This window comes from Neovison vison, chromosome 7, assembly GCF_020171115.1.
Source record: "Neovison vison isolate M4711 chromosome 7, ASM_NN_V1, whole genome shotgun sequence".
Taxonomy (NCBI): domain Eukaryota; kingdom Metazoa; phylum Chordata; class Mammalia; order Carnivora; family Mustelidae; genus Neogale; species Neogale vison.
In genome coordinates this window covers 169,296,489-169,317,028 of record NC_058097.1, presented here as the reverse complement: position 1 = coordinate 169,317,028, position 20,540 = coordinate 169,296,489, and the positions used below count along the sequence as shown (strand labels likewise).

Here is a 20,540-nt window from a genome sequence, read left to right as displayed (position 1 = left end):
AACTAAAAAAATGTATAGTTACTTATCTGATGAGCATGGAGTATTATACAGAGTTGCCAAATCACTATATTGTACACTATAGAAACCAATACTGTTTGTTAATATGCTGGCTTTAGGAACTTACACACAATTACACAGATGAACTTTAAAAACTTTATTTTAATGGAAAGATAAAGCACATACGATATTCCATTTATCTGGAACTCTAGAAATATAATCAACCTATAGAGATAGAAAGCAATCAATGTTTATGGAAAATGGGAATATATGGGGAAATAAATGGGAAATAAATAAATGGGAAAATATCCCATGTTCAAAGATCAGCATTAATATTGTTAAAATGTCCATACTACCAAAAGCAATCTACAGATACAATGCAATCCCTATCAAAATTCCAATGTCATTTTTCACAGAAATAGAAAAACATCCTAAAATTTGTATAGAACCACAAAGAATATGAATTGCCAATGCAATCTTAAGAACAAGGCTACAATCATCACATTTCCTAATTTCAAACTATATTACCAAGGGTTTAGAATCAAAGCAGTTCAGTTTGGCATAAAAAACAGACATAAACATCAATGGAGCAGAATAGAAAGCCCAGAGATAAATCCACATACATATGTTCAGTTAATTTTTGACAAAGGATCCTAGAAGGCACAATGGGAAAAGAGTAGCCTCTTCAAGAAATGGTGTTGGAAAAACTTCACAGCCACATGCAAAAGAACAGAAATGGACTTCTTAACACCATACACAAAAATCAAGTCAAATGGATTGAAAACTTGAACATAAGTCCTGAAACCAGAAAACTAGAAGAAAGCATAAGCAGTAAGCTCCTTGACATTGTTCTTAGTGATACTTTGGATTTGACAACAACAGCAAAGGCAACAAGAGCAAAAATAAACAAGTGGGGCTATATCAAACTAAAAAACCTTCTGCACAGCAAAGGAAACTACAAACAAAATGAAAAGGCTACCTACGGAATGGGAGAAAATATTTGTAAATTATGTACCCAATAATGGGTTAATATCTAAAATATACAAGTAAATCCTACAACTCAAGAGCAAAAAAAAAAACGACCAATTTTTAAAAATGGGCAAAGAACCTAAATGGACATTTTTCCAACAACATATGAACGACCAACAGGTCCATGAAATGGTGCTCAACATCAATTATCAGGGAAATGCAAATCAAAACCACAATGAGGTATCAGGTCACACCTGTTATGTCTGTTTCCAAAAAGACGAGATAATTGCTGGCAAGGATGTGGAGAAAAGGGAACCCTGTGCGCTCTTGCTGGAACTGTCAACTGGTAAAGCCATATGGAAAATATAGAGAATCCTTAGAAACTAAAATTAAAACTACCATATACATGATTCAGGAATCCCATTTTTGGGTATAAGGTCAAAAGGAAGAGAGCATTATCATAATAAGATGTTTGTAACCCCATGTTCATTGCAGCTATTACAATAGCAACGTAGGGAAACAACTTAATGTGTCCACTGACAAATGAATACGGTATATCTATTTCTCTCTCCTGTGTCCACTGACAAATGAATACGGTATATCTATTTCTCTCTCCGCATCTCTCTCTCTGCCCCAAAGCAGAAGGCTTTTCCTCACAGGGAGGCCTTGTCTGCCCGCCTGGGACCGGCCAGGCGCTGTAAGGCTGGGCTGGGCAGGGCTGGGCAGGGCTGAGAGCGGTGGGGAGTCTCCTCTTGAGGGAGGTGGTGCGAGGCAGGGGCGGGGCGGAGAGATGAAGGGGCGGAGCCTCGGGAGGAGGCGGGGCAGGGAGGAGCCGGGGGCGGGGAGGGGCGTTGCCGCAGAGGGGCGGGGCGGAGCGGAGCCGACGCGCAGGTCCCGGGTGGGGGCGGGACGAGCGCTGCGAACCTGGGAAGCTCATCTGACCGCGCAGTTGGCGCTGCCGGGTCTGGGGCGGGCCCAGAAAGGGACCCCCAGCCGCGCTCCCGATGGGGCTGTGCTTTCCCTGTCCGGGGGAGACCGCGCCTCCCTCGCCGGACCTAGTGAGTAAGGCCGCGTCCCCATGTCCCCCCGTTCCCGTGTGGCCGACCCGCGCCGCGCGCACCTGTTCTCCCGAGAGGCGCGCCAGGAGGCCCCGAGCTGTGGGCACCGGGGCCGTTGGAAGCGGGGGCGCGGGCTGGCGAGCTGGCCGCGGGTGGGTGTCTGGTGGCGAAGACGTGTGTGGGGACGCGCTCCCAGGGACTCCGGGTCAGGCGGCGGGACCTGAGCCGCCGCGGCCGCCGCCGCCGCCTCCGCGTCGCTCTCTCCACTTCCGTTACAAAAAATTGCCCACAGGCGGCACCGCGGTGTTTACCTTTCGCAGACTTGGGCGAGATCGGGAGCTCGTAAGACGCAGGCGTGCGCGGCCGGTGCGGTGCGCGGGCCCTTCTTGGCGGTGCGGTGGATGGAGTCGGGGTGCGGAAAGAGCTCCTCTCGTCGTCTCCCGGCGCGCTTAATCTTCTAGGAGATGTGCGTTTTCCTGTGTCTGTACCAACTGTTTAAAGAAGGTGCTCAATAAAGGCTCTTACGCTCCTCCTGTGCTTCATTGGATAGCGTAGTAATCGATGACTTCCCGTTACTATTTCTCTCTCTCAGGTTCTTCCTTTTAAAAGAATACGAATGTTACATCGTAAAGAGGGTACAATTTGTAATCCATGTTTGGCCAGTAAAAGTGCCGGGTGCCCACTGTTTTTAAGTTACTTAAATTAGAATTTTTAGATAAATTTTAGATTTAAAAAAAGAATACATTTAAAAAAAAATAGATGTGCCTCATGTAATATTTGGGACACACTTACACTAGAAATTAGTCATTGTCTAGATGAAATTCCTACTTAAGTAGGTGGTGGGTGGTACAATCCATTTATACTTTTTGTAGCTTTCTATTTACAACAGTATCTTTACATTAATAGTCCTTACAGGTTGTTGATGACAGAAAAGCTAAATTCCTCTGTTCTCCTATCTGAAAATTCGTTGAAGGAACTGAGTTGTTTAGGGAAGTACAGGACTCTTCAGCCTGGAAGTCGATGGGGGAAAATTTACCTGGTCTTTCCTGTACGGTTATTTTTAAGTGTTGTTAACTTTGTTTATATGGCTGTTAGTAAAATACCAATATACTAGCATTTGTTAAGCCCTGCCCCTCATCGCCACAGATAAACGCATGGCTCACTACTTGAATGTCATTTTATCTTTGGAGCTTATTGGGGACCACCCTAACTAAAATAGATCCCCTACTACACCACCCACTCATCCTTCCATTTCTTTTCCACCGTACTCATCTTTATATTTTCTGGAAGCACTTACTACTATTTAACAGACATGTATTTACTTGATTATATTTACCTGAGTCCCCCTCATAGGAATGTAAGTTCCATGTGTATGGAAATGTTTGTCTGTGTTTTTTTCATTGCTGCAACCTCAGCACCTAGAAAAGTTCCTGAGGAATGATAACTGCTCAGTAACTATTTGTCCAGTGGATGAATGAATGTATGTATTGTGGTATGAAAAACAAAGGAGCTATTAACACAGCTGCCAAGAGAATTGTTTACTGTCTTATGTATTTTAAGAATTTATAACTTATAATTGTTAATAGTAGCAATACGTGGTATAAAAGTAGTATCTACTGTTTCCCAACATGGAGCAGTACCTCTTACAAATTCTCTTCAGGGCTTCATGTCCTACACAATGAGATTAGCCCATTTCATTCGTGAACATTTCCTGAAAATACCAGCCTACTTCAAACCACTTATTTCCTTCCTTCGCCTTATTAAATGATATTTGTTGTATTATTGCCCTGACTAGCTTGTAAGACCTTTAAAAAAAAAAGCAAATGAATTATTTTATAGGCTAACCTGAATATATATATATATGCATATGTAATATATATTATGTATATGTGTCTTATCTTGTCCTTATTTGAAGACCTATCAATTAGAAGAATGAAATTCAGGAAGTTAAGTATTTCACAAACATTGTAAATAGTGGCAGTCTTAGTGGGACATTTTGAACAAGTACTAAATATTTTTGTAAATCGGTTATATTATCTCTAAGATATAAATTATCCATGGTAATTTTTCATTTTATTTTAAAACATTTTTTTGACATGTTTTCTTTAGGAAGAGAAAAGAGCAAAGCTTGCAGAGGCTGCAGAGAGAAGACAGAAAGAGGTAAGAGTAGAAATAAAATTCTGCTCATGTAGATAATTGGGTACTTCATTCTATTTATTACTAGCATTGCTAAAGAAAATGGTGTCTGATGACCTGTAAATTTACATGTAATCATTTTTCAAAATGATTTCTATATTTCTATAGGTCATATTAATGCATTTATATTATTTAATGCATGAAAATTATAGATGTCTTCTGTAATGTGAGATGCCCTTTTAATAACTTTCTTCCTTGGGATTATATGATGCCTTATAAAACACTGACACATGAGAAATTTAGGGAAAAAATATCCAATGAAGAAATGATAATATGTTTTATATAAAGCTGTTATAGAAATAATCTTGTTCTTTATAACCAAAGGTAAAACCCCTCACCTCCAAAGAAAAACCAAAAAAGCAACAAACACCTTTTGGATACTGAATACTGATTTTTGTTGTTTTTCTGTACCACTTAATACATTTTCTAAAGGCTGCATCTCGGGGCATTCTGGATGTCCGGTCTGTGGAAGAAAAGAGAAAGAAAAAGGAAAAACTAGAAAAACAAATGGCTGAATCCAGGCCCCCACCAGAAGGTGGACTTAGGGTAAGTATTAAAATTTACCAAAGGTTTAATTTACCTGGAGTTTTTAAACCTTCAGTAACAGTCTATTGAGTAATTCCCTCTTGCAATAGATTATCAGGAAGTTTTGAATAAATTTAAAAGCATGAAAAGTAGAGATTGGGAGAAGTGCCAATTTATTTGAACATTCCAACATTCATTGTAATAGATTTGCCTTCTTTTTCCCAAAAGGAAAATAGATTGTTTTTCCAGATTATCTTGACACTACATCTTAGTACTTTATATTGATATAATTAATACTAATATATCAGAAACTTAATATGAAGAGTATAATGAAGAATATAAAAATCACCTCAATTCTGTGTCATTTTGACAGACATCATTTTTAATATCCATTTATTCATTAATCTTATTAAATTGGATTACACTATGGATTCTCTTTTTTATATATAACCTATATTTTTTCACTCAGTGATTTGAGGTTTTTGAGTTTTCTATTGTCAGTCATTATCATGGTTAAGTAAATTGGACAGTAGGGTGTACGGGAGGGTGGGGAGTGTAATACATGTACCTCGGACCTTCCAATGTAGCAATTGCAGTTCTTGACACTGGAAATATAATGATGGACAAGTTAAACAGGTCCCAGAACTTGGGGATCTTTATTGTCTTCCAAACTATAAAGTTTTATTTTACACATTAAAGTTCAAGAAAATATTTGTTCAGATATTAAATTTTATTCCTTGATCCATTTTTAAAGAAAATAAATTTCTAAAATATTCTTGTGAAAATCAATATCCTGAATTTTAGTTGTTTATATTTAACTTGTCAATGATTTATTAGCACTTTGCTGATTTACTGTCTTCTCAATGGTTTGCTTTTTTAAAAAATTTATTTTATTTTTTTAAATCTAGTTAATATACAATGTTGCCTCAGTTTCAGGTGTACCGCATAGTGATGCAACTTCTCAATGCGTTTTGCTATGCTCACTTCAAATGTAGCTACCACAACCCTATGACAATACTACTGACTTTTTTTTTTCTCCTAAAACTGTATCTGTAAATATATACGTGTATATATCCTCCTAACCTGTGGAGCAGGCCACTTAGGAGCCGCCTGATCAGAGGTGATTCTGGCTCAGTGCTATAACATAGAAATAAGATTTATCTGTGTGTGTTTCATTATTGTATATTCATCTAATTTTTTTAATAAGTGAAATTAATAGAAAACAAATTCTTTATCATTAACTTTTAACAATGTATAGATTAATTGGTTTCAGTGGTAAGGTAAATAACTGTGACCATTGTGCTTATATTTTTTTATCTACTTCTACAATAGAGTAGAATAAATCCACCATAAAGTGAAATAGTTGGTTGATACAAAGTCAAATATTTATCAGAAGTATAGAAGTTTAATTATACAGACTGAGATCTAGGTCTCTGCTACTAGGTTTACTTTGTGGAAGTTTCTCAAAAACAAACAAAAAAATTATGAAAAATTGTAGGACTGGAAATGATGCTGAGGTACTGAGCAGCAATTAAAATCACATACTAGGCTATAAGAAAACGATACTTACCTATAGCCAGAGTTAAGAAGGTACTTATTTGACATATTCTAACCTAACCAGTTTCACATGAGCTTTTAAACTCTGGGAAAGAAAGAACCTTTCTGAATTAAACTTGAAGCATAGCCTGAAACCTATACATTAAAAATAAATTGGGCCATGTACTGCTTCTGGTCCCTTCAGAAGTGCTCAGAATTAGAATCATCCCAATTTTAAATTAAGTACCTGTTTTTCTTTGTGTACTGTTCTTACAAGAGAGCTCTCTGGTTCTGTTAATAAAAATCACCCTCAAGGCCATCAAAGTTGGACAGTCACTCATTCTGATAAACCACAACTGTTGCACACTGTGTCGTTTTCCTTTGGAATATTCCTAAGCACTTCACCATAAATACATTAGCTTTAAGGGACATACTCCTTTCTCCTTGACCATTTATGTAGATCATCAAAAGCATACAGTGAAGTTCAAAATCAATTTTTAGAGGCTCAGAACTAATAGAAGGGGGGACATAAGGCTGAGTATGACTTTAATTTTCAACCCTTCTTGGCCTAGGGTCCTGTAAAGACTGCTCTCAGGCCTGTTCTACAGACTGGCCTGGAGTGTCCTATTATGTAGCTAGATTCTTCCTAACCAGACTCCATAGTATGAAAACATGTCCTTTCCCTGTGTTCATGAACACTACATCTTCATCTCCTGACTAGCTCTGCCTAGGATAATTGGCATTGGCAATGCTCACTATCTTCTGGAAAGGCAGCTTTTTTTTTTTTTTTTTACCTTTTTAATTTCTTTGTATTGATATACAACACACTAGTTTCAGGTATACAACACAGTGATCCACAAGTCCATACATTATGCCATACTCACAAGTGTATCTCCATCTTTCATAATCCTGTTACAGTGCCATTGACTGTATATTCTCCAAGCTCTACCCTTTTTCCCCATGACTTATTCATTCCATAAGTGGAAATCTGTATCTCCCACTACCCTTCACCCATTTTGCCCATCCTCCCACCAGCAACCATCAGTTTGTTCTCTGTATTTATGACTCTGCTTCTGCTTTTTAAATTTTTTTTTTGTTTTTTAGATTCCACATGTAAGTGAGATCATATGGTATTTTTCTTTCTCTGACTTATTTCACTTAGCTTAATACCCTTTCATTCCAGCCATGTTGTTGCAAATGGCAAGACCTCATCCTTTTTTTAATGGCTGAGTAATACTCCCTGTTGTGGGGGGGGGAAGGGCACACACAGCACACCTTCTTTATCCATTCATCTATTGATGGCCACTTAGATTACTTCCATATCTTGGTTATTGTAAAGAATGTTGTGATAAACATACAGGTACATAGATCTCTTCAAATTAGTGTTTTCATTTTCTTTGGGTAAATATCCAGTAGTGGAAATAACAGATCAAACAATATTTCTATTTTTAATCTTTGAGGATCGTGCCCCCATACTGTCTTCCATACTGGCAGCGCAGCCTTATTTTAAGAAGTGAGTGTGGTGCTGACATCCGGGTGCACACTAATATCAGTACAGGATATAACAGTACAGGAGTAGTGCATGTACTTTCATGCAGTGGCTTTCAACCCTAGCCATGTGGTGGGAACTCAGGAGGAACTTTCTAAAAAGATTGACCCTTGGGTCCCACCTCATACCAATCAGAATCTCCGAGTGCGAGAGTGGAATTTAGTCACCAGGACGTTTTTAAGCTCCTCAACCTAATGCCAACTCTAGTGTTTTTAACACTAGTCTTCAGAGATACATTGTGGGAAATAGAGTCCCATGTTAAAAACGAAACAAAAACAAACAAAAAAATTCAAATCCTGGATCCTATATTGTACACTGAATCCTTTTCTTAGAAATTAAAAAAAAGGCACAGTGTTCAAGTCTCTAAGAAGTCCTAAAATAAACAAAAGCATCTTTACTTGGATTAACCCTGAACTTTCAAAATTGAAATACAGATTTTTAAAAGAATATGTAACACCCAGTAAAATTCCTTGGATGTACATGAAAACCACTCCTCAAGAGACTGGTAAATACCTGGTACCATCCCAGTGGCTTTTTCCAGAATTTACTACTGCAGATTTTATAGAGTTGCTTGAACAGAACAACAAAGTTTCTCAAGTCAAGCAAGGAAAAAACTTGGACAAACCATTACTTAATTTCTGCAAGTTCTTAGTTCCCCGCCTCAAACAGGAATTCCTCTGTTTTTATTGTATTGATTTCATTGTTTTTATTTTGTGATGTTTTGTTTTATTTTTCCTGAACTAATTATTAGATCTTTGGGATTTAACTACCCATTAATCTGCCCAGATATTTTGTTTCACTTCTTCGTGTTTTTAAACAATTATATATCTTATTTCAGATGTTTGACCATAATGGAAAATTATACTTATCACTACTATGCACAGAAAACATTTTGCATTTGTATAGCCCACATTCCTATTTTTGTTCACAAGGATATTTTAACATAACTTTAAATAAAATTTACTTTTCTCCATATATTTTTCTTTTCTAGTGGACAGTTTCATAAGCATAACATGGGTGGAAAAGTCTATTGCCAAGAACGAATATCTGCAATCAAGTGGACGTCCTCAGCTTACTTTCTTCTCTTTGAATAAATCAAGATTCAGACTTTGCAATTTTAGTGCCATTAAATGCAGTCAGTACTTTTCAATATTGATATACTGAAAATGCTTTTGATGTTCAAATTTAGAAAATGCCAGACCTTTCATTAAATACTTATTTTCTTATAATTGCTCTTCTGCAGACAGTAGGCGATTTGCCCTTATTTAGTAGTTAAAACATGGACCTAAATAGTGAATAAATATATATCGCATGTAAAAAGTCTGCCTACACCTCAGACATTAAAGTTTGCTATTGTATTTTCTCTCCTTTATAAAATGACCCTGCAGTGTATAGTTTTCTGCTTAATCTTGATTCTCTTTTTATTTCATTATTTATGAAGGCTTTTGCTTAAACATATGGACTTCGTGCCTTTAAACTGTTCATCAGGGAAATTTTTGAAAAATCATTTGAAGGGCTTATGTGAAGGAACACTATAAATTTTTATAACTTACTAAGTAATATTTGTAGAAAATTATGAATTTCTCCTAATTTGTTTTCTATTTCTGTGGCTTATAAAATTAATATATGGTGTTTTACATTGCAATAAAGTGGTTTTTTGCTTGCTGAATTTAAAATTATATATTAGTAGTGCCATCAGAGGGCAGTGATGGACTGTTATACAATATCAGATTCAGCTCTAAAGATCTTTGTGGTAACTGAGTGAGTTAAACTAAGAATCTGGATGGGCTATACTGAGTAGTAATATATTTTTCCAAATTTCACAGGTGTTTTTATTCTTTAGTATTTATTAAAGAATGATCGTATACAGATGTGAAATTGCCAGTACAAACATGAATGTATGAAATAGAAACATGTCGGTACTGTATTTTAAAAGGTCTACTTTAAGCATAAAATACTATGAGGTTAATTCTGTGGGATTCAGAGTCATAACATTTTCACATTTGTGTTTATTAGAAACATGAGCTTATAGTATTTCTGTTTTTTGAGTTTTCCTTCCTTGGGTATAATAAGCTAAAATACAAGAATTTCTCTTTTAATTTGTTTGCTCTTTTGGATGACAGGGCCACAATCTGAGCCCTAAATTAGAATTCATAGATAGTAAGTACCAATAGGGATTATAAATTAAATAGACCAGCTCGTTTGATCTACAGAAAGAATCTGAGCCGTTATTGTGCTCATCCCTCCCACAGGGCTCACATTATATAGCAGTATATTGTATATGTTAATTTTAAAGAGATTGAACTATGGTGTAAGTCTCTTGACTCTTGTTTGGAAAAATTACTTTTTCTATTATGTATAGAATAGTTTGTGAATATCCAGTCAAGACATATATTTAAACAGGCTCAATTTTCTTCATCCTTTAGAATATTAGTGGTATTTTTATTCACAAAGGATAGTGAAATCATTAAACTTTATTTTAGAAATAAAATTCTTGACTTTATGAACATGATTGATTTTTCCAAGGCAGAAAGGAAGAAAGATCCTCAATAGCTGAATATAGAACCAAATTATATTATCCTTGAACTGTGCAAATCCTTCATTCTGCTTTAATATATAAAGAACAATTTTATCTGTACTACCTTAAGAATTACAATTTGGGTTGGTGTAGACAAAGGTTTATATCCAGGGGATAATGCCCTATTTCTAATAGAGTTTATATCCAAATAGCATACTTATTTACTTTTGAACCATGAATGTATGTTGGTGTATTGCCTTCTGGGAACAATGGGATATGCTGCTCTAGCCAGTCATGCATGGCCTGCTTCCGTGGGTTTAATCCGCGTTCCCCAAAACCACAAGGGATGCATCGGCTAAGGCGTGATACTAAAATGCTAAGAATAGTTTTAGGAAGGGGAAGGGAAAAGAGGAGTTGAGATGCTTGATAGAAAACCAATCAGTGACTACTAAAAAAAAAAAAAAAAATTGTACCTATACATCCAAGCATCTCCTTCATCAAATTATGAATCAGTTCCTGATGGGAACCTTAACTTGAAGCCAATTTCCCATAAATCATCATTTAAATAGGAAAATATAGTAAAATGCTTAATATGTGACCCAATCCCTCCAAAAAATTACTAAAATATAACTGAAACAGTAAAATGCATATATGTTAACTATCATGTTCAGATGTAAAATGCTAAAACTATGGCTTCTTAATTCTAATCATCAAGCTAACAAGAGTGGTAACAAAAAGCTGTATATCATCACACAGCCCCTTTGTTGACATGCTGCATGTTGTTTTAAAACATCTATACGTGCTACTATGGTTCCACCGATTGTATTTGGGATGTAATTAATAGTTTTCACACACATGGTTTATTTTAAATTCTGTATTGCGTTATGCGGACACAAATATACATTTTTCCTATATAAAAGTTGACTTTGGCTGCCTCTTTAACAAGTTTTTTTTTTAAGATTTTATTTATTAATTTGACAGACATCACAAGCAGGCAGAGAGAGAGGGAAGCAGGCTCCCCGCTGAGCAGAGATTCCCAATGCAGGGCTCGATCCCAGGACCCTGGGATCATGACCTGAGCCGAAGGTAGAGGTTCTAACCCACTGAGCCACCCAGGTTCCCTCTTTAACAAGTTTCATCTTCACTATGTATTAAATAATTAGAAGTTAGGTGAATGGTTAGGGAAACCATGACACTTTCATCTCTTTGGGATGAATGAGAACAACAGAGCTAATGGCTGTTTGGTATGTTCATAAAATCTCGGAATTTATAGCTAGGCATGGTTCTTTTTCTATACTCCAAAGGAGAGATAATATTGTTAGTTTCCTGTTTTCATAGAGAAATATCAAAATAATACAAAGTTTCTAGCTTTCCTCCTTGGTACCCCAGGAGAATTGACATCAGCTTTGAATTTTCCTTTTCTCCTCCAACAGTTCATTGTGTTTATCTTTGCTAAGAATTATTCTACGCCCTTAGAAGAAAAAGTAACTTGTCAGTTTTAGTTTCGAGTAATATCTGAGTAAATAGGTCAGTAAGCCGAGAGGTAGGTAGCTAGGCATCTCTCTCTGTGTTGACATTCAAGGTGTGCGGTGTTTTTTTTAACATTTTCAAACAAGCATCTCAAATCCCCATGACTATCGCATGTGCTTTAAGTTGATGCAAATGTGGCTCCCTAGCCATTTTCTTTGATTTTCTCAAAAGCCACTTAGAAGGCATTTGTATATTTCACAAATTTTGAACAAGTTTTGGGTTGATTCAGAGAAGCTTGTTCCAACAACTCAAACAGTTTAAATTTCTCATATGACATAACTTTTTTATTATTCTGTTCTCCTTGTTCTAGATATGTCTCATTTTTCAAATATTGCCTCTAAATAAGATTATTATGGCCTGAGAACTGAAAATTCATAAATTACTTGACCTGGATATTATACTTTATTATATCTTTGATCACACTGCCTATTCTTATAGCACCATACTTAAGTTTCAAATTAATCCCCTCTAGTTACAGACTGGTTTGAGCCCATTTTTGCAAGTACTTCGAATATAATCTCAAATGGACCTAATTAGTTTTGCACACAGATTGACCCTTTCTAAGCTATTTTTCTGAAATCGGTTTTGTCACAGAAGTCAGAAGTCAAGTTATCCTAACTCCTTACTCTATACCTACTTCCTAAGATGTATTTTCTCATTCTACATTTCTCAGATAGCTAGGGTATAAATAACAGACATACTTAAAATAGGTTAAAAAATACCAAGCATCTCATGCAGACAATCCTTAAATATCTACACACAAATTTGTAGAACTAAGGAGTTTAGAAAGCTTCCAGAATACTAAACCAATATATGAAAATGTCATTTCTATTTCTATGTGCAAATAATAATCTGAAAATTAAGATAATTTCAATGATAGTCTCATCACATAGAAGAAAATACTTGGGAAAAAGAAGTAAAAGATTTGAACTAAAACCTATAAAACACAGTTGAGAAGTTAGAAAAAAAATCTAATGGCTGACACCATTGCATATTTATGGCCAAAGGCATTTTGCAAATGTAATTCAGTTAATGCCCTTAAAATGGGAGATTATATTGTATTATCTGGATGGATTAAATCTAATCACATGGATCCTTAAAAGCAGAAAATCTTTCCAACCTGTGGTTCCAAAGAGATGTGAATAAAGTAGTACCATTGAGATACTATATTGCTGGCTTTGAAGATAGAGGAAAGACATGAGCCAAGGAAATCAGGCAGCCTCTAGAAAGCGGAAAAAGCAAACGGATTCTCTCCTAGGCCCCTGCTGACACCTTGATTTTAGGCCAACCACACCATCTCAAATTTCTGACCTATGAAACTATAACAATAAATTTGTGTTGTTTAAGCCACTAAATTTCTGGTAATTTGGCACATTAGCATAGAAAACAAATGATTTTTTTAACCTATACATTTTTAAACTAAATTAATGAAATTAATTTTAATTCTTAAAGATATAGATATAGGGGCGCCTGGGTGGCTCAGTGGATTAAAGTCTCTGCCTTCGGCTCAGGTCATGATCCCAGGATCCTGGGCTTGAGCCCTGCATCAGGCTCTCTGCTCAGCAGGGAGCTTGCTTTCCCCACCCCCACACCCCACCCCTGCCTGCCTCTCTGCCTACTTGATCTCTGTCAAATAAATAAATAAAATAAATAAAATCTAAAAAAAAAAAAAAGACATAGATATATTTATGGAAAAAGGTAAGCACTGGAGAAAGTTTTGATGAAAACATTATTGTAGATACAGAGAAATTCAATGCTCATATTAGTTTAGGAACATAAAAATCAAATCACTCAATGTATTTTAAAATGTACTACAATTATTACTGTTCCAAGGTGATTTTATTTCTGACAGAACTTTAATTTTTTTCCCCCAGAACAATTACCACCACTTCCAGTACCACCAAATTATACAATGCCTGTTGTTTAAAAACTTCACAAATAACAGGTTGTATACACTTTGACTAAATCAGTCATGTGACAAATGCTTCCTCCCTGACTTTCTGGAGCAAGAAAGGTGGATTTTTTTGTTGTTGTTGAAAAATGAGGGAATGACAAATTAATTCTGCCTATACTTAAGACACTCAAGATAGCACTTAAGGGATTACCTATGATAATATCTAGGTTATCTGACGAGGGGAACAAACATGCCATCACTCAGCTGCCCAAAGTGAAGTAGCACTAGCTAACCCTAATTTGACCCTTCCTAGAACTCTCCAGGAAAGTCACCACTTGAAGATAATCTTTATTTCGGAATGAAGCATCGATATAGAGACAGGTAATTTTTTTAAATTTATCTTTTTAATTCTTGAATCAGTGAGGACAATAGTTTGCTGCTTATGGGTACGAAACAGCCCTGTCCTAGGTATACAAGGGTATACATAAGTCTGTAACAACATCAGCTACAGTGTACTTACTTTACTAGACAGCATAGCAAAGTAGGATTAACTAAAGATATATTTTCATAAGAAAATGCTTTAAAATAACATGAAGTCAATGAACACTTGACTGTACAACTTACTGTCAAAATATAAACGTATGTCAGCTTATGTGTGTGAATTACACTAAGTCAGTCTCAACACCGCCATATGCTTAGGAATGTATGAAATACTTCATAAGCGATCCTCTAAAGGGTGTACTGAAAACTTCCAAAAGTACCCCAGATATTTGGTCATAGATAAGGAATAAACTTTAAGGCATCTTCCAAGCGAATGTAAACTTTTCTAAAGTGGCCTTTCCAGTAAAGTATTACTGTTGTGAATGCTCTGCACTTAATCATGGTGCGGTTGAAGATTTTTTAGTACGTATTATCACACTAATTGTCACCTTTTTAAAATTTGGCTTAAAAAGCCTGCAATTATAAAAGTGTCTGGGGTGCTTTTTGTAGACATAAGGCAGGCACTTCCTGTTGACTTATCTAGAAATCCTAAATATTTTCTTCTAAGAGCAGTTTTTATCTCTAGCTAGGATTGTATTTCTAACGTGTACTAAATACTGTGTTCACATACTGAAAAATAATAATTTGCCTACAATTTTTCTAATTTAAATCTGAGTTTAGAATTTAATTGGTCGTTTTCTACAGAAGCAACAAAATAAATAGTGCTACTCTCTGAACGTTTTTCAATAGTAATGACATTTTTCTGTCTGTTACTCCTTTTTTCAAAGTAATTTTCAGAGCGTGTGGACTAAACTGACTACACTGGAGAAGTGGGTACAGGCCATTATGAGAGTCCCCTTATAGCGACCAACTAGTTTCATTTAATCTCCTTCTTAGCCTTATAATTGGCAGAGACCACCAGGTAATTATCTGGATTCATGTCCTTAAGGGTTGGAGATTTGCTCTGGATGGGGGATGTTTTGCCATCGACACGAGAGATCTGCAGCATCCGGCAGGGGTCATGTTTCAACAAATACCCTGCAAAAGTTTCCCATCCTCCTCCCACACGGACCATGACATGTTTGTTGTGCAGCATCTGAAATGAAAGAAGAGCAAAAGGATTACGTTCTGAGAATTCTTACAGTATCTCAAATCCACCTTCATTTCTACCCCTGTTACTGTTTTTTGTCTGTCTTGTTTTTATGCCCCATTGTTTTCCTACTTGGTGCCCAGACTCTGAGTTTACATACAGTTTGCGAAAGAGGCTTTCTCTTTCCCATGAATGTGGATCACGGGCACCCATGCCCAGGATCCAGCATCACCCTGCTATGGTAATCTAAGTGATCTATGTATAACCCCTTGTTTGGTTGAATGTGTCTGGAAAGTTCTCTCTGATGTTCCATTATAGACTCATCACTGCCCCCATTTTCTGCCCATTGCCTCGTTAAGTGCTACATTCTTTTCATCATGTTATTCCCCTTTGAATCAGGACCCAAAAGACCATGGAAATGTCTTCCATGGACTATCATGTGAATAGTCAAACAAATACTCAGTATGAAATAGAATGGAAAAGTATCCCCCAAACTGAAGTCTTCTCCAGGCACTGAGCCCTTCAAGGTCGGATGTTGTTGAATGGCCATTTGTTTCTCTTTACTTTTTTTTTTTTTTTTTTCCTAATTGCTTAAAAGAATAACTTACCTTCCAGGCCCATGGGCCATCTAGAGTTCCAGATTAACAAGGCTGCCAGTTAAAAAAGTGAAGAATATATGGTTCTTTTGATCTAGTAAAACCATGTCAGAGCTGCAGAGGTTTGGCATGGAGGGCCAAAGAATTTGATCTTGGCTTCTTTCAAATATCAGAAAATGTAAGGTTAAGGGGAGATGTTCCTCCATCATCAAAGACCCTGCTGACTCTGTTCCCTGCCCACAAAGCAATATAATCTTGGGAAGGACATATAGTGATGTGTGAGGGAATTTGAGGAATCATTTTCATCACAGAAGCTATCAAATCTACTTGAATTTCTCTTGCTGTGTCAGTTTAAGATCTGGAGTTGTTTTTGTTTTTGTTTTTGTTTTTTTTCCTCCCATCAAGTGGAAGATGATTTTTGCTTACTGCTTTCATTTACCTGTTGAGAATCTGATGGAAGTGCTGAACTCTTTTTGAATCCCTGTACCCACAAAAATCTGCATGTGTGTTTAGGGGCTTTGCAGACACCCAGAAATCCACTTATGGACTCAAGATAAATCCTGATGCATGTGGTTGATGTTAAGAAGTTTCAGATGTTGTACAAAGTAACAATGTGCTGGATATCAATAAAAATAGAGACTCATGAAAAAAGATGAAGTTAAATTTTACTCTACTGGTTATTCTCATTTAGAGAATAAGAATTATAATTAGAACAGAATTAGAATAAAGGACCTTCAGAAACATCTAGATAGAAGTTTTTAAACTTATTTTGACATCAGGATCTACTCGTTAAAATCTCAACAGGAAGCCTTGTCATGTCATATGAAGCAGGCAAAAGGAGTCAGGATTCAGCTGTATCTCTTTCGCCTCCCCTGGTCCTGCCAATAATACCATGATCTTGTTTTCCAGATGAAGATCCTGAGGCCCAGATCTTTGGTGTGATTTGCTGAGACTAGTGCCCAGATTTCCTGACTCCAGGCTAATACTTGCCCCACAACAGTTCTTCTTTGTTCGGCAAAATCCATCAAGGCTTTTTAAAATTGGACTGACCCATTTCCATTCCCACAAGCTTCTGTGTGTGTCTCTACTGCTTGCTTCCAAAACTTGGAGTTACTGGGACAAAAACTGCAAAGGCGGGCCTCCAAACAGTATTCTGACCCTTCCTCCCACTATTCTAGAAAACAGCTTTGCCTATTGTTGATGTTCTGGCTCTTCCTAGCCCTGCAAATTACATTTAAGAGTTGTCGTTAAGCTTCCTAGCTATGAATACCTGGCAGAATGCCCAAATTCACCTGACTATGAGCAGACTATTTCAACCAGAAGGAACCACCAGTCCGTACAATTTTTAGATAATTAGCTAACTCTGGAAAACAGTGAAAAGAAATGTTTTCCTGCCTGGCATATATGATCATTGAAATACAAACCCTTCTTGCAGATTCTTTAATGACTCCACGTGTGCAACGTGGATCCAACATGAAACTGTTCTGCAGAATGTGAAGAACACAGGAATTAAATTTCTGCCCACCTCATCTTCCATATCCTTTCAATAGTTAAGCAGTAACCTATAATTCTCTAAGAAGGTCAGTGGTCAAACTGAACAACGGTTTCAAGCATGGGATTAAGATTTCATGGCCATAAGCACTTACACCCTTGATGGCAGAGATTTAAATTCCATGTCTTGTCTTAGTATGTGCTAAGTCTCAAGAAAAAAATAATAATGCCCATCCCCATCTCCACAAACTGGGTGGCTCAGTTGGTTGGACGACTGCCTTCGGCTCAGGGCGTGATCCTGGAGTCCTGGGATCGAGTCCCGCATCAGGCTCCCAGCTCCATGGGGAGTCTGCTTCGCTCTCTGACCTTCTCCTCGCTCATTCTCTCTCTCACTGTCTCTCTCTCTCAAATAAACAAACTAAACCCCTCCTATTTTAACCTAATAGCAAATTAACCTGCTATAAACCACCCTACTCTCAACTCTTCCCTCCCACCCCCCACAGTGCTTACTCTAAAAACCCCAGCCTTGAATTAACTGTATAATCTTCTAAATCACAGTAGAGAAGTTGAACTCCTGCTGGAAGAACTCTTTTTTCATCTCAGGGATTAGTGACGTTAGGCCAGTTGCAATTAATTGATCCTTTTGGTTTGGTTAGCTCAATTTCTTATTCCTCCCTATTATTCTCAAACACACGACTCATCTCTGTCCTTCTCATTCTACTGATGGCTTCACCATCATCAGGCATGGCTTCCTCTCTCAGCACCTCCACTGGCTAATTTACTCCAATCTATATTTATCCTTTTCTCCACTTCCCTCATCACAGAAAGAAGTCTTCCTGTCCAAAGTCAATTCCTCCCCATATGTCTTAATTCCCATTACCCCCATGCAGAAGATCCTGAATCAAACATCACATCTCTCTTCTCTCTCTCCAACTCACTGTACCCTTAGCCTTCAGGGGATAAACATACCCAAGCCTCTCACTCTTGCACAAAGCAAAACTCTGCTCCTTCCATACCAGTCTTCTTTGTTCTCATATGTTTTCCTTATAACTGAGCTTTCTGGTAAGCTTACACCTGATGTCTTTGCTTCCACCTTCCTATTAATTAGTTAATTCTTCCCCCACCTGTTTACTGACTAAACTTTGAAGGGAATCAGAGGAATTCTCGAACTATCAAATTCAATGGATGGTTCTTAATCCGTATCTTTCATGATCACTCAGGTAAGGTATCTGATTAGTACTGACCAATCCTTCCCTTCTGCTTTATTCTCTAGAACAAGACTCTCTCTCCTGCACCACCTCCTACCTCTCTCCTTGAACTTTCTCTGTCTCTTTCATAGGTGCTATTTCTTCTGCCTACTTTTAAGCTTTGTTGTTGCAAATGATTCTGAAGGATTCTGTCGTTTCTCCACTGCTTTTCTCATTCTGACCACTCTGTATCTGGAACCTCGCAGTTTTCTCTACTATCTACTTTTATCTCTCAAATTATAGTTCTGGCCTTTGCCTCTTCCCTGAGCTTCCAAATGCAAGGACATAACGAGCCCACCACCTTCCCGCTTCAATTAGAAGGCTCCACAGGCTTTTCCTAAAAGAATCAATAGGATGGGCATTCTCTGTAACTAGTCAGACTCCAAAAACATTCATTTATCCCCCAAATGATTCTCAGGGTCTATGTTATTGTTACTGTTATTCATTTCAGTACCTCATTCTTTTCAGTGGGCCATTGGAAGGATCTCACTGCCTCGAGCCTTGCTGAGTCTGGTTTAGTAAATCCATTTCCACAGAAGGGAGTTCCGCAAGTGCCTGTTGGATTGTCTCCTGCCTAAATGCCTTCACTAGCTCCCACCCCACCACGGGCTAATATTCAGTTCCCTTTACACCAAGACCTCTCCTGCTGGCCTCACCTGCCCTTCCCTGAGCTCTGGGGACCCATGAATTATTTTAGTTCTATGTTCCCAGATGGCACAGCCTTTCTTTCGTGCTTTTGCATATTTGCCCCTAAATGTGGAGTGTCTTTTCTGCTTTGCCCTCCCTGCTTACCAGGACTACAAACATTAATTCAAACATCACCTCTGCCTGAAAAATTCTTCACCATCTCCTTCCTTACCAGATAAGCGAATGCTGCCTTCCTGTATGCTCTTTAGGTTGCCCGTGATTCATTGTTTCAGTCTACGGTAGTTACCGTAACTACCGTAAAAGAGGCACGCAATTTACCTGCGTGCCTCTTTTAATAATGTGTGCACTCGAGCGCCTGGGTGACTCAGTGGGTTAAGCTCAGGTCACAGTCTCAGGGTCCTGGAATCCAGGCCCGCATCAGGCTCTCTGCTCAGCAGGGAGCCTGCTTCCCCCTCCCTTTGCCTGTCTCTATGCCTACTTGTGATCTCTGTCTGTCAAATAAATAAATAAAATCTTTAAAAATAAATAATGTGTGAGCTCTCCAGAGAGAGTGATGATGCATCTCATTTCTTAAATTTCCCATATACAAGCTCAGAACAGTATCAATATTATTATCATATTAATACTCTTTTCCGTGTATGCTTCCACAGGCTCTACTTAACTTTGCTTAGCTGATGATGTCATTTTCAGAATTATTCCATTTTACAGATGGGAAAACTGATGCTTTTAGAAGAAGGACTGATGTCCTCAAGCCACCTGTGCATGATCACACCACAAATCAATGGCAGAGCTGAGTAAGAATTATTTTCTCCCATTAGGTCACACCCACTGATTCTATAAAATATTTGCTTAGTTACTTGCTAGTGAAATTTAGCACAGGCAAGGAACTGTCAATGTCAGAAACAGTAATCAGCAGCCTAAGCAAATTAAATGCCCATGTAAAATGATTTATGGTGCTATGTTCTAATAAACCCCATATAAACATCGAATTTCATTTCAGAAGGTTATCTTGCAATGGTCCTATAATTACTTCAGAAATAAACTTGTGTCAAGCGCAGGTAATAGGATAGAATATATTTATAGCCAGATAGCTGTCAGTGTAAGTAGGACTAGGCTTTGATCATCTGTACAGTTACAGTGCCTTTATTTTCTGTGTTTCACAATACTGAGTAGTTTTGTGTTCTCCATTCCAAAAGATGACTCCTCTTGACTGGTA

General features: G+C 37.5%; 2 protein-coding genes across 2 annotated transcripts in view; one reads left to right on the top strand and one right to left on the bottom strand.

The window, feature by feature from the left end:
* Window positions 1-1,852: 1,852 nt before the first annotated feature.
* Window positions 1,853-11,272, top strand: LOC122912790 (small VCP interacting protein). Its single transcript, XM_044258971.1, has 4 exons — window positions 1,853-2,024; window positions 4,134-4,184; window positions 4,653-4,766; window positions 8,822-11,272. The coding sequence occupies exons 1-4, from the start codon at window positions 1,971-1,973 to the stop codon at window positions 8,834-8,836; spliced, it is 234 nt and encodes a 77-aa protein (XP_044114906.1). The 5' UTR covers window positions 1,853-1,970; the 3' UTR covers window positions 8,837-11,272.
* Window positions 11,273-14,113: 2,841 nt separating this feature from the next.
* The window catches only part of GAS2 (growth arrest specific 2), a 117,282-nt gene continuing 110,855 nt past the window's right edge, over window positions 14,114-20,540 (bottom strand). Inside the window, exon 7 of the mRNA XM_044260929.1 lies at window positions 14,114-15,348. Coding sequence (XP_044116864.1) covers window positions 15,130-15,348 — 219 coding nt within the window. The 3' untranslated portion in view covers window positions 14,114-15,129. The remainder of the gene's footprint in view (window positions 15,349-20,540) is intronic.

Bases quoted from the DNA above. Each gene is read 5' to 3' on its own strand.
- LOC122912790 (XM_044258971.1), top strand. From the start codon at position 1,971: ATGGGGCTGTGCTTTCCCTGTCCGGGGGAGACCGCGCCTCCCTCGCCG. The intron at 2,025-4,133 runs GTGAGTAAGGCC...TGTTTTCTTTAG, and splicing joins CGCCTCCCTCGCCGGACCTA to GAAGAGAAAAGAGCAAAGCT. The intron at 4,185-4,652 runs GTAAGAGTAGAA...CATTTTCTAAAG, and splicing joins CAGAGAGAAGACAGAAAGAG to GCTGCATCTCGGGGCATTCT.